The sequence below is a fragment of the Cannabis sativa genome, chromosome X (assembly GCF_029168945.1).
Source record: "Cannabis sativa cultivar Pink pepper isolate KNU-18-1 chromosome X, ASM2916894v1, whole genome shotgun sequence".
Lineage (NCBI taxonomy): Eukaryota > Viridiplantae > Streptophyta > Magnoliopsida > Rosales > Cannabaceae > Cannabis > Cannabis sativa.
The window spans coordinates 70,288,099-70,306,695 of NC_083610.1; the positions used below are offsets into that span (position 1 = coordinate 70,288,099).

The window sequence follows — 18,597 nt, forward strand, 5'->3', positions numbered from 1 at the left end:
ATGCTCTTTCATTATTAGATCAAATTCAGTGATCATCTCAACAAAACTTAAAAAGTTTCTATTATTTTCTTGATAAATCTTTTCGTGACTCCTACGAAATGCTAAATTATGTTTAGCTTAACACTTTATAAGAGCAATTATTCTTTCTAAAAAATTTCTCCAATGTTCTTTCTCTTTATTAATTCTTTCTTGAGCAGGTTTATCAATTATTTTATTCATTAATAATCTTGATTCTAAATCAAGCCAAGTACTCATGTTGATTATATGTTCGTTATTTGTTTCATGACTCTTTAACCTATCACCAAGATATTTCTAATTTTTAGTTCCTTCATTGCTCAATTGGTTCATCGTACTAGAACTAACACTAAATGATTTACAACAAAATTAATATACTTTATTTAAACACTTTGAATACACTAACCACTTTCTATCATATTATTCTCCATTTGATAAATTTCCTGTATAGTGATAAGTAGAAAAATGTCTACCAACATCTTTTAGAATCTCTATATCACTCACTCTAGTTGGACCCCTTTCTACTAATAAGTCTATTAGTTTATTGTCAAGATTTATCCATCTTCTTGGATCATAAGGTCCTTGATTGACGTCGATAGGAGAGTAGGACCAGTAAGGTCCTAAAGTCGTGAGGCTTCGTGGTCTGGTGAAACCCAGTCGATGAGACCTGTATAAGCTTTGATTAGAGCTTTCTCCTATCTCTGTCCAACACCGTTGGTGGTTGACCTGCATGGGCTTCCCTTTGGTCTTTTCTGACCGTCCACCACCACCATATTCGGCCATTAAGTGATCGAACCTATATATACAGAGTGTATATATAGTATAATTTACTTTATTTTAGTTTATTTATTAATTAATTAGATTAGTTAATTTTTGGAAAATAAGTTAAGAGATATTTTGATACTTAAAAATTTAAATGTGCATTATCTTATTTATTTTGTTAAGATATCATATTTTCAAATTTTAGTTATTATTTTATTATATATATTCTTTTTTTTTTTTCTAAACATACATAATATATAGATATTTTATTTTTTAAAATATATTATATATATATATGAAATAATATTGTTTTAAAAAGTGGTTAGTGAATATTTTGAAAATATTATTAAAAAAGTATTTTGATTTGAAAATTAATTATAAACATATAACTATATATTAATTATTTAGTTTTGAATAAATATGATAATTATTTTATAAGTATTATTTTATTATTAAATTGACTATTATTTCTTGAATTTTTTATAGGTGGTTATAATTTATTATTTTTAAACTTAAATAAAATATTATTTCTAATTAACTTAAATGCACATGTATCTTGTCTTTAGTTAGATAATTAAAAATTATTTTTGAATCCTAACTATAGTGTTATATATTTGTATATAATAATTAATTGTGCTGTGAAATATTTTAAAATATTTTATTTAAATAATTGAGTAAATTTAAATTATTTAATCATTTAATTACAACTAATAAAGACAAGATAAATGTTTGAAAATTAATTTAATTTTTTTTAGAAATTTATTTCTAATAATATGGTGATAGATCATGGAAGATAGTGTGAAATTCATAAAGCTACATGGATGAACAACAAGAAGAGTTCTTAAATAGAGAGATTGTTCTAGTGTAGTTTATTTCTTTTATTTCAATGGTTGTAATTGTTGGGAATTATTTTACCAGGATCTTAGATCTACTCACAAGTATGTTGTTTAAACATCCTAAATATGAACTTTCTAAAACGATAAAATAAACACATATAAAGTTAAGAAAACCTTACATTGATGCAGCGGAATAAATGTCTCCTTCCACTCAGATCTCTAACCCTTGATTCCTTTCTGTAGCAGAGTATAATCAAGATCTGAGCCCGAATCTCCTTCTTCTTCAAGCTTTGATCCTTCACAGTCTTCCAATGTATGATTGAGTTACTGCTTGCTGTGTGTGGGCACTTACTCTTTCACTAGGGTCACGAAAAAGATGAAGGGAAAAGAGAGAGAGAGATTTCGGCCAAGGTAGAGAGTGAGGAAGGCTCAGTTTTCTGAAGAGAGAAATTTCTGTCAGAAAGGCTAATGAAAGCATGTGTTGTGACTGAGCCATCACTTTCTATTTATAGGCAACTACTAGGTCTAGGTTAGGATTTATTTGGCATTAAAATAATGAAAATATTAATTTGAAAAAACATATTAAGTGGTCGGCCATATGGTGTTATTGGGCCTCACTTAATTTTGCAATTTTATCAAATTTTTATCTCTATTTTCTCAAAAATGCCAATTTTCCAATTCTAACCTTTTAAATGCCAAAACTAATTATTTAATAACTAAAATAGATTATTAAATAATATTGTCATTTAATTTAATTATTAATTAGACATATAAAGTCCATTAATAAATAAATAAACCTAGAAAACTCTTTTCCTTACAATTTCACCCCTGCTTAGTGAAAATTCATAAAATTAGACATAGTCTAACTTTAGAATTATAATTGATCAATCACGAATCAATTAATGAGTCTTACAAGCAGAATGTTCTTAACTAGAATGGGGACCATGGATCTATATGCTGAGCTTCCAATAAGTGAACCAAATTTACCAAGTAAATTCCTACTTATTAATTCTTCGTTGAATCCACTCTTAGAACTTAGAATTGCACTCTCAGACTTATATAGAGCATATTGTATGTTTCACGATACCAATATACTATCTCATTTAACCATTGTTATAATCTTATTGTGATTTAAAGATCCTCTATATAGATGATTTACATCGAGATGGGATTTCTTTACCGTTCTCACCCCTCAATGTATTTTGCCCCTTAAAACACTTAGCTACCTGTAAATGGTGTTTAGTGATCTAATAATTAGTCAGTTAAACAAGAGCTCATCCATTTACTTCTATTTGCTAAGCTCGAAGGGAATCATCACTTAACTTCTATACACCAGTAGAAGCTTAGATTCCATATTTATGTTCAGCACTCCCACTCAATCATACTATCATGTTCTCGAAATATACGTATCACCCTGACCCGAAAGTAGGCTTAACTAATAAATCTAAGAACATGAATAGCACTCCTGAGTTGAGCCCAAGCATATCAGGATTTAGATTCTTTTAATCTTAAGATCAACTACTGATATTGACTTGGAAAGATATGTATAACGGTAAGTTTGTAATATCTTAACTTAGTTGCAATATCGGTCCAGTCCAATGTATACTCCATACATTCGAAACTAGTATACTTTACTAATGTCCTGGAAAGAACATAACACTTACTCCAAGTGTAAGTACACATCATCGCTGATTATCACATTAGTGTAAATCCAATAACACTGATGAAACAGGGACCAAAACTTTTGATTCATATGATCACAATCACATTCCACTGTGTTGACGATACTGTAATTGTGAATAAACATATGATCTGGATTTAACTGATTTTGTGTGTATGAATGTAATAAACATATTAAACATATTAAACCATTAGCATGTAAAATTCATGCAAACATCAATCACTTCAAATTTCTTATATTGATAACTAATCAGATTGTAAAGAGTTTTATTTAAGGCATAAAACCCAACAGTAATTTTAAAAATACTCAATATTTACTTGGTTCATATTTTATTTAATGTTAATTAATTATTTGCTAATAGTTGATTAGTACATGCATATTGTCATACATAAAATCCCACGCAGTTTTCTATTTTGATAATCATGCATCTTATACTAGAAACATGATTATTTAGGATTGTCTTATATATTTTATGCGTATTGTATTTAGAGAAATCAATAACATAAAATACTAGGTTGATTTAAATAATGTAATAACCTGGTAATTCACACCAAGTGACTTTCTCTAATAGCTAGTCACATAATTTTAACTAATCTTTTTCCAAAAGGAGTTTTTGAAAATTATGGTAATATAGAATTAATTAAATTATTTTTAGGCCTATATTATAGTAATTTAATTAATATATTACAAGTGGTTAGTACTTATAAAGTAAAATCTTTTTTCAAAATGATTTTAATAATGACAAACACAGTTTAAAATAGTGAGTGGGAGAGGGTTGTCATCTGTTAAGAAACTCATGGTCTTCACAGATTTGTTGAGCAAGATTAGTTCTTTTTTGCTCTTGTTCAGCACGTTGAGTTTCAATGTTTCTCCAGTACTCCATGAACCAGGTTTGGAATTGTTCATGTTGCTTGTCAAGAAATTCTCACATCTGCTATTGTAAGTTAGCCACTGATTGGCTAAATTGTTTAACCTGAGGGTTGACTTTATTAGGGTCTTCTAACTCCACGTGAGGGTCACCAAGTGGAATTTGGTTACTGGCATCAACATCAGTAGTTGTTGGTGGCCTTGGAAGACGAGCTGAGGAACTGGTTTCGAGACCTCCACCTAGCATCTGGGATGTAGGTGTTGTCCCATCACCAGCTCTAGCAATTGGCGTGCCCCGAGTGGGTTGACTAATTGTGGTGTTTCTTTTAACACTTGTTGATCTTGTTACAACCATTTTGATTAGGATCTCGAGTTGTGACTCTCAGTTAAAGCACCAAAATGTTGACGGAAAAATCTGGACAACACTCGCTCGCTATATTAGTAAAGGAAATATTAGCTTAAGTAAATAAAAAGAGAGCCACAAGAAATTTATAGTAGTTCACCACTGTGTCCTAACGGTAATAGAACTACTTCTACTTCAAGTTTTTATTGTTCACGAGAATTACAACAATTTGACTTAGCCAAGAGCTCTAATTTCTAGAGATAGAAAGTAAAGAGAGATGCTTTGACCTTATGGGGACTTAGAAGAATGTGTAAAATAAACTAGTGGAGCTCTCTATTTATAGTGAAGGAGGTTCTATTATAATAATAATAATAATAAAATAACACAAAAAATATGAAAAATTTACTTGGGGTTGTTCTTGGCCATTGATGATGATCTGATAGTGAAAATTAATTCTTGATGAAAATCTTCATTTTTCGGAGCTTGAATCTTAGTAATCTACGAAAAAAGTCACACTTGTCTTGGGCACAAATTTTAGACTCAAAATCTTTGAAATTGCGTTATGGGTGTGAGACATGACTTGAAAGAGATTTAAAAATCAAGTTGAATTGCATCAATTAGATCAATATTGTGGGAGTTTTAGCTGTTTTACTGAAGGTTGCTCAGGACCCAATGCCCATATTGACATTCTATCGTCGACCTGGACGCTGGGTGAGTGAAAAAATATCCTAGACTTGTATTTTTTTGATGCCTAAGTGATATGTAGACATAACGTATCCAACTTCTTAGTTCTGGTGAAGTTGTTCACAAGTTCTCAGAAATGTAATTTTTTTTTTGTGACATCGGGTAGACTCGAAACTCCCCAATTTTGTCGATATTCTACCTTATTGAAAGGGTAAAATATCAAAGTGTGAAATTGACTTGCCACAAGTCATAGCTCTTATTTACTAAGAAAAAAAAATACTTAGATACTTAAGACAGAATCAAAATTTGATAAGGAGAACCCAATGCACTTGGCCATGCGTCAACCTGGGTGTTGGGTGCTTCTCGGGATACTTTCTAGGACTCGTTTTGATACTTCTATGGCATTCGAGATTGCGAACGTAGTCTCCTAGCCCATTTTCGACCAAAATAAGAAGAATACACACAGCAGAATTTATGTTTGAGGAGTTGAAACATGCGGACTAGGTTGCATGTAAACTTGGGCGCAGGGCCCAGTGCCTATGTAAACCTTGGCGCATGGCCCAGTGCCCATGTAAACCTGGGCCCTAGGTCCCTATTTCGACCCTTAGATGATCTTGTTCGCTCCTTGAGATCACTTGTATCTTTGTTATTTCTAAAAATGGAAAAGATGCTCGAAACACTTTTTGAGAAAACTGATTGGAAATAGCCCAGGTTGACAAAATGTCAATCTGGCCATTAAGTCCTAAGGGTGTACATCTGTCAGTTTGGTTGGGCTATAGTATATTTTTACCAACCTAATATAAATGTTGGGTTGCAAATATCTAATTGTAACCCGTCTAATGAAAAAATAAAAAATGTGTAACCCGCCCAATGATTTTTATTGGTTTAGTCGGGTTAACCCGTTTAAACCGATCTTTATTTGTTATTTTTTTTATTATTGTTAGTTTTTGGTGTTCAAATAATTGATTTGAAAAAATAAATGTATAGTATAAGCCTTTCAAGATTAAAATAACTATAGTTTAAATTAATATTAAAAACAAATATAAATTAAATAAATATTAAAGTATTAAACAATATTTTTCAAGAAATAGAATTAAAAAAAATATACTCATATGTAAATTATAAATTTGAACTTAAATATTCAAATACAATCAAAATTATCAACTATAAATTTTAAATTTTAAATTAAACACTATAAAATACAAATTTTAAATGTAAAATAGTTTAACTATTAAGTGTAATTTATATATTATATTATAGATAATTTTAGAAAAAAATATGTAAATCGGTTTATTCGAGTTATTTGGGCAGGTTAGAATACGGGAGCGATGATTGACTGCAAACGAAAGATGGTGGTGTTTGAGCCCGACAGTGCTAACCCAGCGGTGTTTGTGGGTAAGGTTCAAGGGGCATGCATACCGAGAATATCACTGTTGAAAGCTAAAGACCTGATGGGTAGGGGTTGTCTAGGGTTCATAGTTACTGCAGTGGACACTAGCCAACCTGTGACATCAGGGCCTGAGGATATGAGATTGGTATGCGAGTTCCTTGATGTCTTTCCAGAAGATTTGCCGGGATTGCCACCTGTTCGGGAAATTGAATTTGTTATTGAATTGGCTCCGGGAGGGGATCCAGTGTCTAAGGCACCGTACCGAATGGCTCAATCTGAGTTGAAGGAATTGAAGATACAATTGCAAGAATTACTGAATCTGGGATTCATCAGACCAAGCTACTCACCTTGGGGTGCTCCGGTTTTGTTTGTGAAGAAGAAAGACGGAACCCTGCAAATGTGTATTGACTACCGAGAGTTGAAGAAGCTTACCATTAAGAACAAGTATCCTTTACCTTGAATTGATGATCTATTTGATCAACTGAAGGGGAAGATGGTCTTTTCCAAGATCGATCTTCGCTCAGCCTATCATCAGCTGAGAATTTGAGAGGAAGATATCCCGAAAACCGCGTTCCATACTCGGTATGGACAGTATGAATTTCTGGTGATGTCTTTTGGACTCACTAATGCCCCGGCGACATTCATGGATTTGATGAACCGGGTGTTTAAGGATTACCTGGATAGGTTCGTGATTGTGTTTATTGACGAAATTTTGGTGTACTCTGAGACAGAATAAGAGCATGAGTTGCATCTCAGAGCGGTTTTGCAAAGATTACGGGATCACAAGCTTTATGCTAAGTTCAAAAAGTGTGAATTCTGGTTATCTCGTGTCTCATTTTTGGGGCACATAGTGGATAAAGATGGGATCATGGTGGATCCGGCTAAAATTGAAGCTGTACGGGATTGGCCAGTACCGAAGTCAGCTACAGAGGTCAGAAGTTTTCTGGGTTTGGCTGGTTATTATCGTCAGTTCGTTGAGGGTTTTCAAAGATTGATGTACCCTTAACGGAGCTGACCCGAAAGAACCAGAAGTTTGTTTGGACTGATCAGTGTGAGAAAAGTTTCCTGGAGTTAAAGCAACGCTTGATTATCGCTCCTGTACTAACTCTTCCTTCAGATAAGGAAAAGTTTGTGGTATATTGTGATGCCTCGAGACAGGGTCTCGGCTGTGTGCTTATGCAGGCTGGGAGGGTAATAGCTTATTCTTCTCGGCAGTTAAAGGAGTACGAGCCGAGGTACCCTACTCACGATTTAGAACTCGCAGCAGTGGTATTTGCGCTAAAGATTTGGCGGCATTACCTTTATGGCGAGAAATGTGAGATATACACTGATCATAAAAGTCTGAAATGCTTCTTCACCTAGAAGGACTTGAATATGAGACAAAGACGTGTGCTAGAATTGGTGAAGGATTATGATTGTGAGATCCTTTATCATCCTGGTAAGGCCAATGTGGTTGCTGACGCTTTGAGTAGAAAAGGTTAGAGTCAGTTGAATACTATGAAGCAAATCTCCCAACAGCTGGCAAATGAAATGACTCGAGCTTAGATTGAGTTGGTTGTGGGGCAATTGGCTAATATTACCCTGCAATCCACTCTTCTTGAGAGAATTAAAGAAGCACAAAAGCAAGATTCAGAATTGATAAAAACCCGAGCTAGGGTTTCGGCTGGGAAGGCTAGTGATTTCTCAGTAGATGAAACGGGAATGTTGAGATTTGGAAGTCGAGTTTGTGTGCCTATGGATGAGAACATCAAGAAAGAGATCATGGATGAGTCTCACATGACTCCTTACTCAATTCATCCAGGGTCGACAAAGATGTATCAAGACCTGAAAGCCATGTTCTGGTGGCCAGGCATGAAAAACGACATCGCTGAATATGTTGCAAAGTGCCTTATGTGTCAGCAAGTGAAAGCTGAGCACCAGCGAGCTGCAGGGTTGCTGCAACCACTGAATATACCAGAATGGAAATGGGAAGATATTGCTATGGACTTCGTGGTAGGTATGCCTAGAACCACGGGACAATTTGACTCTATGTGGGTCATAGTGGACAGGTTCACAAAGTCTGCTCACTGTTTACCTGTTCGGACGAATTTCTCCATTGACCAGTATGCTGAGTTGTATGTCAGAGAAATTGTTCGTCTGCATGGTGTCCCAAAGTCCATTGTATCGGATAGAGATCCGAAGTTTACATCAAGATTCTGGGAAAGTCTGCATCGAGCTATGGGAACTCAGTTAAAGTTCAGCACAGCTTTTCATCCTCAGACGGATGGGCAATCCGAGAGGACCATTCAAATTTTAGAGGACATGCTACGGGCATGTGTGCTTGACTTTAAGGGATCATGGGTAAAGTACCTTCCCCTGATCGAGTTTTCTTATAATAACAGATATCAGGCAACAATCGGGATGGCTCCTTATAAACTTTTATATGGAAGAAAATGTAGATCACCCATACACTGGGACGAAGTGGGTGAAAGAAAGTTCTTGGGTCCCGAAGCTGTTCAGAAAACAAGTGAGGCAGTTGATAAGATTAGAGCGCGAATGCTCGCGGCTCAGAGTAGGCAGAAGAGTTATGCTGATCCAAAGCGTCGAGATATTGATTTTCAGGTCGGGGACATGGTATTTCTCCGAATATCTCCGATGAAAGGCATAAAACGCTTTGAGAAGAAAGGAAAGCTTAGCCCGAGGTTCATTGGACCTTTTGAAATCCTTGAGAGGATAGGGCAAGTAGCGTACAGGTTGGCTATGCCCCCCAGTATTTGTACATAATGTGTTTCATGTTTCAATGCTTCGGAAATATGTCTCAGACTCGTCCCATGTTCTGAGTTATGAAGCATTGGAACTTCAGCCGGACTTGTCATACGAGGAACAACCAGTGTAGATACTTGATAGAAGAGAAAAAGTCTTGAGAAGCAAGACAGTGGCACTGGTGAAAGTACTGTGGAGGAACAATAAACTAGAAGAGGCAACCTGGGAACTCGAGACGGATATGCAGCAGAAATATCCGGAGTTGTTCAGGTAAATTTCGGGACGAAATTTCTATAAGGAGGGGGTAATTGTAATACCCGGAATTAAGAAATGGATTAGCAAAACCCTAACTAGATAATTATGTATAATGGAGGAATTATATTATTATATAGTTCAATATATGTGATTTTATATGAATTTTAATATATTAAAGACCCCGTTGGTGAGCCAGGGGCCTTTTGGTAATTATGACCCAAGAAGGGTAAAATGATGAAATTAATTCAATTACGTGCTTAATAGAACTATATTATTATATAGTATGCCTGTGTTGTCTTTTCAGGTGTGTTCTGACAGGTTAGCGCGGTATAGTCACAACCGGGAATTTTGGGCCGAACTGGGTTCGGGCCCGAAATGTAAATTGGATTGATTATATGGCATTTTATTTGATAAATGATAATCTGAAATTTATTTGAAATTAATTGAGTATTGAATGACTATTTTACCCTTGTGAGGGTGTATGTGGGTATTTAAGCCCTAAGGGCATTTTGGTCATTTCACCCCTAATTATTATGTTTGATTAAAATTGATTTTTGATGAAATGAAATGCAATTTTCTGGTTTTGCTTTCCTCTTAGCCGACCCCCACTCTCTCCCAAACCCTCTTGTTATTTCAAGTTGAATTTGAAGAAAATTGGTGTGAATTGGAGCTAATTTTTGGAGCTTGATTGTGGGAAATATTCTTGCTTAGTCTTGAGGTAGTCTCTACAGTTTTTAATTAAGTTTCTAATTGATTTTCCTTGCTGAATTTTATGGTTTAATAGCATGTATAGTTGATGTGTTCTTGTGTATGCATGTTGTTAAGTTTGGTGTTTAATCTTGGTGAAATTGTATGATTTGGTTGGGACTTATGTTTGTTGAGCTTGGAGTAAGATTTTAGGGTATTTTCTAGGTTGAAAATACATGTTTTATTTGGTCTTGAGCTGCTCGAAAATATTGGAAAGATGTTGCTTTGAAGCTCAAGTTTAGAGCTTGAAGTTTTGGAGTTTAGGGCATGATTTTGATTATTGTGCAATCTGAAATTATGGGTTTATTGTTGGATTTTGATGCATAAATATGTGTTTTAGACCCTATAATATTTGCTAGCTGCTGTAAGTGGATTAATTGTGAATTTGGTTGTGAAAAGCAAGCAAGCTTGGTGCTTTAATGACACTTTTTGATTTTTAGTGCAATTGTTGTGTTTAAGTTGTGGAATATGTTTATTATGGTATATTTTGATGCTCTGGAAAGTTTAGGAATGTTTGGGGACGATTTGAGTGAGTTTTGGGGGTTTAAAGATTGAGAAATTTCGTGTTTTCTGCCCAGACAACCGAAATTCCGGTTGGTTCAGGGCTGCTCCATCCGGAATTCCAGTTGGAGTTCATCGGGAAATGCTGAATTTTGTTTTGGCCATAACTTTTGACTCGAGACTCCGTTTGGGACGTTATTTATACCGTTGGAAAGCTCTTTTCGAGATCTATGTGATTGTCTGTATTTGAAAAGCCATAAATTTATTTTATGAATGTGAAATCAGGGGTTAACCCTATTTGTGAAAATCTCGAATTGTGTGTGACTAGGATTACCAGCACCTGGTCAGGAGCACCCGGGGATTTGGAATCTCTACTATTGCGGGACATCAGGTAAGACAGTGATTAGCACGTAGAGTATGCGCAGTGGCACTTATATTGAAAATGATATGCATGAATGTTTAGTAACCGGGATTAGGGTTATTACCCTAATAGGAACGGTCTAATAGCCTAGGGTTATTACCCTAGTGGTATATGTGTATAAATTCCATGCCATGTTAATTGAAATGAGATTTAGGGATTATGCGCTCAAGGCATAATCAGGTTGGACTCGGTACTCATAACCGAGATGAACCACTTCTGAGGCCTTAATGTATTTAGACGTGTGAGAGTAACTCGTGGGTCTACGTCATGTAGATTTAATTAGATGTGTGAGCGCAACACATAGGTCTACGCCATGTAGACATAAATGGGCATGATGAAATAATGATCAGGTCTGTGCTATACAGACATATGTGAATGAGCATAATATATTTGTTATGATTTATATAGTCTTGCTGGGCTTGGCTCACGGGTGCTCTACTGTGCAGGAAAGGGTAAGGCATTAGCTGATCAGCCATGAGTTTCAGGAGCTGGGCGAAGAATGTACATGTTCATGCCACTTCAGACCAAGCGGGTTATGGGTCTAACAGTGTTGGCTTTTGTATTCTATTTTGCCGCTTAGGTCGGCTAGTAAGAAAGAACTTGTAATAAGTTTGTAAATATTTTTGGGATCCCAACTATTTTGAAAAGTTTAAATATATTACAAGTTTATTTTCAGTTTGTTTAATATAAAAGTTTAAATTCTGCGCTATTTTTATTAGTAATCACGATTAGGGGATTAGGGTTTCATAAACATTTTGGGTAGCGTGCCTAATTATTTAGGGCGTTTCAAAAGTGTTTTGGTGCCTTTAACATGTTCGTGATAGGTCTTAGCCATTCGCACTAAGACGGACCCAAAAACTGAAACCCTAATTGGGAATGCCAACCTAAGTGCTGGGTGAAAACCCTAGCGCCTGAGTTTACTTATGGGATGCAGTTTCGTCTCTTTTCAGTTTTTAGACCTTGGACTTGAATTCTTCTTGTCTTCTTGATTCAGAATAGTGAAAGAAGATGAGTTGGAAATAACTTGGCGGGATACAAACACCCATTGCGAAGTTCCTAGAGTTAATAGGGACCCTTCCAGGTCGTCTGCTATGACTCTGGAGTACTCAACTCCAGGATGTTTTCTTTCTGCCACGTGTCAAAAATTGATTTTCAGGTCACCAGAGTCAGCTTCTGGGTAAATAAACTACATCATAAATGGTTTTGAACTTTATTGATTTAAAAATAATATTAAATTAAATTTAGATTTTAGTTAGGGCATGAAACCCAACAATATATATGTTTGGGCAATTAAGTGTTCATGGATATTTCATATTGTTGATTTTCTCTTGTCAGAGTTTATGGAAGTCATATGTTGGTTTGCTCAAGATTAGGGTCGACCCTAGGCTAAGGCGGGTAGCACTTAGGGCCTACTCATTTTAAAGGCCAAATTAAAAAATATCTATTAAAAAAATCCCATTTATTGTTATAATAAGAGTATTTTTTTCTTAAGGGCATTTCAACTCTAGGTCGGCCCTACTCAAAATTTGCCTTTGTAGTGATTCTTTCGTCGACGTTTATGGAAGCAGTATGTTGGTTTGCTAAAGATCTCCCTGCACTAGTTGCAATTATGGTTGATTTTTGAAGCAAAACTTCTTACCGATATTTATAGTAATTGTAATTTTTTTTTTCTTGTTGCTCTTTGATCATATAGTTGAGATCCATGGAAAGATCTCATTGTTCAGAGCTAGCAAGATCCTTCTCAAAAGTGATTCCATGGATTCACAAATTATGAAGAGTTATTATTATTTAGGGTGATTCTATAATGCACCCCCTTAAAAGGGATGTACTGATACACCCTTGACTTGTTTCGACATCCAGAAAAGTTTTTTAGTCTAATTTTTTTTCATAGTCATGTACGTTATAACTATTTAAGATAACCTACAAAATTTTAAGAAATTTCGAATAATTTACAATATAGAAAACAATGTTCAAACAGTCTATTTTACACACGTATAAAATAAAATAGTCACGTGTGTAATACACTGTTTGAACATAATTTTCGGCGTGTTAAACTTTTCTAAATTTCTTAAAATTTTGCAGGATGTCTTAAATAACTATAACGTACATGACCATGAGAAGAAATTTGACTAAAAAATTATTTCGGGTGCTAAAACAGATAAGAGTGCATCAATATATCTATTTTAAGAGTGTGCATTATAGAATTTCCCTATTATTTATTATTATTATTATTATTATTATTATTATTATTATTATTATTATTAAGTAATAAAGAGAAGTTTATACAATAAAAATGTTTATATTAGATTTGAAAAAATAAAAAGTTCATATTAGAATGGAGTAGTATACATGTTCATTTTAAATAATTTTAGTCTAAAATAGAAAAGTCCTCCAAATAATTATAATAATAATAATAACAATTATTTGGAAATAAATCATAATAATTTTTTTTTTTTCTGAAAAATCACAAATCATAAATCATATAGGAAAATTTTACAATACATCCTTTAAAATAGATTTATCTGTTTTAGCATCCGAAATAATTTTTTAGTCAAATTTTTTCTCATGGTCATGTACGTTATAGTTATTTAAGACATCCTGCAAAATTTTAAGAAATTTAAAAAAGTTAACACACTGAAAATTATGTTCAAAAAGTGTGTTGCACGCGTGACTATTTTATTTTATACGCGTGTAAAATAGACTGTTTGAACATTATTTTCTATATTGTAAATTATTCCGAATTTTTCAAAATTTTGTAAGACATCTTAAATAACTATAACGTACATAAAAATGAAAAAAAAAATTATACTATTTTTTTTCTAAATACTGAAACAATGCACCAATACATCCCCTTTAAGAGATGCATTACGGATCACCCAATCATATATATATATATATTTTTGTTGTATGAGAAGAGGGGGGAAAGCCAATTTGAGCGCACGCCTCTTGTCCTCTATCTATCCATCCCACGTGTTCAAAACGAGATACCCGATTCACGCGCCAGGAGCGTGCAGAAACGAAGCAAAACACATTTTTCGTTTGTAATTAGGCTCCCAAAAGCTCCTAATCTTTATTATATAGTAAGACCTAATTGCCCCATTCTCACCCTCACTCACTCACTCGCTTTTCTCTCTCACCGTACCCTTCTCTCGTTTCCTTCACTCTCCTGTGATGGACTTTGTTGCAGTGCTTGGCACCGGGGCTCTTGTGGCCTTCGGTCTCTACTGGTTCGTATGGGTTCTAGGCCCCGCCGAACAACAAGGCAAGCGCGGTGTCAATCTCTCCGGCGGATCGATCTCCGCCGAGAAGGTTCAAGATAACTATAAGCAGTACTGGTCCTTCTTCCGCCGCCCTAAGGAGATCGAAACTGCCGAGAAGGTTCCAGACTTTGTAGATACTTTCTACAATTTAGTAACCGACATTTACGAGTGGGGATGGGGCCAGTCCTTCCATTTCTCCCCTTCCATACCCGGTAAGTCTCACCGTGATGCCACGCGCATTCACGAGGAGATGGCCGTCGATCTCATCAACGTCAAACCAGGGGATCGAATTCTGGACGTTGGATGCGGGGTTGGGGGCCCCATGCGAGCCATCGCCGCCCACTCTCGTGCCAATGTCGTAGGCATCACGATCAACGAATACCAGGTTAAACGCGCCCGCCAGCACAACAAGAAGGCTGGGCTCGATTCGCTCTGTGAGGTCGTTTGCGGCAACTTCCTCCAGATGCCGTTCCCGGACAACAGCTTCGAAGGCGCCTACTCGATCGAAGCCACCTGTCACGCGCCGAAGCTGGAGGAGGTATACGCAGAGATTTTTAGGGTTTTGAAGCCTGGATCTCTCTATGTGTCGTACGAATGGGTAACGACAGACAAATATGTAGGAGAGAACGCTGAACATGTTGATATCATTCAAGGGATCGAGAGAGGTGACGCCTTGCCTGGTCTGCGGAGCTACTCCGATATAGCCGAAACGGCTCGGAAAGTGGGGTTCGAGGTGGTGAAGGAGCAAGATCTGGCTAAACCACCTGCTCTTCCATGGTGGACACGTTTGAAGATGGGTAGATTCGCTTACTGGAGAAACCACGTTCTCGTGACTGTGCTTGCCGCCGTGGGAATCGCTCCAAAGGGTACCGTCGATGTCCACGAGATGCTTTTCAAGACCGCCGATTATCTGACCAGGGGTGGAGATACCGGAATATTCTCTCCGATGCATATGATTCTCTGCAGAAAGCCAGTTACCGAATCATAAAGCTCACAAGTATTCTTGAGGTAATACCTCATTCACTTATTTTCCATGTTCTACCCTCTATCACTTTAGTCTCTTCCTAGTTTTTTTTTTCTTAATTTATTATTTTGTTAGTGCTAATTTATTTTCCATTTTGTAATTTTGTTTTCGAATTATTTGAATCTCATGGTTGGATAACTTTTGTGATGATTAATTAAGCTTAAGAGCCATAATATGTTGTTGTCTTTTCACTTTAATCTCGAATGTCTTGCGTTTAAAGATCAAATCACGGATCATCAATCAAAATACTAACGGTTGTGATTGATTGTAAGGGAGTTGATTGATATAGATTAGTAGACATAAGGGTGTGGGGGCACGTGACTGGAAGGAATGAAATGAACTGTGTTTGGTTTGGTTTGGTCCTTTTGGAGTAACGGTCCCGCCAAACATGTGGTTGTTTGTTTTAAGCCTTTGTTTGGTTTCTTTCTTTAGTCATTTAATGTGTGGACTTTGAGGCTGTGCTGAACAGTCAGGCCGACAAATGGGCCCCAGATCGTGTTACTAAAATAAAATCTTTCAACCTTTCTCATGCCTTTATTCGTACCTAGACCATTATTATGCCGTAGCAGTTTTGCATTATCATAGACCTTTATTATAATTTATTTATTATGCGAATTTAATGTCTACAGATATCTACTTAATTCGATTTTCAACATTCTATTTGGCGTGAGTTCAAATTTTGAGAATGGGGGAATTCGTATTTATTAGTCACCCCATTCATTTATTACTTGGTTTTCTTATTTTTTCGTTCTCTTATTTGATTTCCAACTCTATTTTTTTTTGGTGGGGATGCTCATGAGTTATGAGTACTTAATATGGACGTAATTACATACGTCAAGGTGTCAGATTCAGTTATATATACAGTAAAAACCTTTTAAGATAAATATTTGTAATAGACAGTTATGTAGTTTAATTTTCTTAATGGCTGAATTGAATCCTACCGAACAACAGTAAGGTAATAAGTTACCCTTTTTGAATTAGTTTAAACTCTAAAAATGGAGATGTGTTTTACCAATAAGTCAAACAGTTGTGTTTTTTTTTTTTATAATTATTATTATCTGGCTTGTCATTCAACCAAAAAAAGCAGATGGGATCTACAGTACAGGGGGTTGTCTCCCATAGTGTTGCACCTACGAAGTGCTCATTAGTTCTTGCACATCTGGCATGATCTTCTGTGAAAATATTATCTCTAGACTCAATACCATTACAAGTACTTATGAATTAAATAATGACAGTAAGTAAACTTGGATTTAAGATCTAAAATATATTTCCCGATTGCAGCAAGGCCTGCCAGGTTTTGTTTTTTCTTTTTTAAATTAAAAGCATCCACCATAATAAACTTTTCAAATTGTCGTACTATCTTTAGTCTTCTTGCTCATGTCTTATTCGGGAAATGATCTTTGGTATCATAAAGCCTTGAACTTACCTTTGACACTCTGAGCACAGACGTTTACAATGCTTCCCCAGGGTGTCAAGAAAGCCAGCAACATATGTTAAAAACCTCATTCGTTGCCCTCTCTCATCACCATCTTTTCCATACCATATTTGCTTTGGACAATCTAGAAACACATGAGAAACTGTATCTACTACCCTTGCAAATACTGTTTATATCTAGCCCAAGGCTGGCAAATGGCAAGGCTCCTGAGATTGATCTCCAATCTCCAAAGCATCATTGCTCAATCTAGGATGAAATTCCTTGCTCTAGACAACCTTCCACAAAACTGCTACTCTGTTCAACTCTGTAGCACCTTTAACTCAAAATTTAATTAACATTGGTTTGTTCCACTAATAATCATTATTGATACCATGTACATCCTTTTCCAAATTGGGGGCTCTATCATGGATTGCCTCAGGAGGATACTTCAACTATGGAATCCCTTGTTGAGACCAAATATCAACCCATTTCTTGGTTCCTTGTTGATGGGAAAATCTATTGCAATCTAATATTTTTTATCTATTTGTATGTCAAAAATGAGATTTTTGTGAAACACCACTCTTAACAATATTAAATAAAAAATTTACACTGGAAACTCATTGCTCGAAAACACCATGGGATTGTGTCTTCTTAATTCATCCACTATTTAAAATTTCAAAAAATGAGATTATAAAGTTCTCAAATTAATTTTGGATCAACAATACAATATTCATCATCTATAAAAACGGATACATCATCTATACAATACAATATGTTTATGCAAGTTATTAACACTGTGTTCCTCTAATTTTGGGATCCCACATTGATAAAGTATGTGATTTGTTAGTAGAATATAATATTTGGGCACCCGTTTGTGTTATTTTTTCATGTTTGTGTTGATATGGCGAACATAATTACTTAATTGGTCATACAATATGATATCACATTTAAAAAGAAAAATTTATATAATAGATTATTTTTTTAAAATAATTACATAATAAATCAACACGGAAATTTATTTATTTTTATGCTTTGAATTTTTTTATTTACAAAAATATTTTTTTAGTAACAATAATAAATTGTTTTTTTCTTTGTTATTTTATAGTTTATTTATGGTTTTCTTGTGGTTGTTTTCTTGATTGTTTTTTATTGTTTTATGTTACAGTTTATTTATAGTTGTCGTGAAGTTGATTTCTCATTATTTTTTAGTTGTTTTCTTATTTTTTGCTCAGTAAAGTGTATTTTTATAATTTTAAAATTTTATAAGCGTATTTTTTAAATAAAATTTTTAGGCCGTAGAATTGTAAATAAAACATTAAAAATAGATATTTTTAAATATTTTCCTTTAATTAACGTATCATGACACAAATTCGAAATTAATACGTTTAACACACGATTAAACATGACACGAATTTGACACGATTAATATAATTATGTATTTGAACATAAATATTACTTATAAAATTTATAATTTTAATTTATTATTATATTTTTGATAAAAAAAAAAATAGAAGAAAAGGTTTTTATGAGGTTTTTTTTTCTGAGTTTTTTATTTTATTTTATATAATATAAAAATTTAAAATTACTTATATAAACTTATACGTATTATAATTGTGCTATTTTTGAATTAAGCGTGTTGACCCAAAATGACATGT

The 18,597-nt window shown here is 34.7% G+C and overlaps 1 protein-coding gene across 1 annotated transcript; it reads left to right on the forward strand.

The window, feature by feature from the left end:
* Nucleotides 1-13,899: 13,899 nt before the first annotated feature.
* Nucleotides 13,900-15,701, forward strand: LOC115722563 (24-methylenesterol C-methyltransferase 2). The gene has a single exon (XM_030651807.2). It carries the CDS (start codon nt 14,416-14,418, stop codon nt 15,490-15,492), a length of 1,077 nt encoding a protein of 358 aa, XP_030507667.1. The 5' UTR covers nt 13,900-14,415; the 3' UTR covers nt 15,493-15,701.
* The last annotated feature ends 2,896 nt before the right edge of the window (nt 15,702-18,597 follow it).

What these genes read in the sequence shown, in the direction of transcription:
- LOC115722563 (XM_030651807.2), top strand. Translation starts at nt 14,416, where the DNA reads ATGGACTTTGTTGCAGTGCTTGGCACCGGGGCTCTTGTGGCCTTCGGT.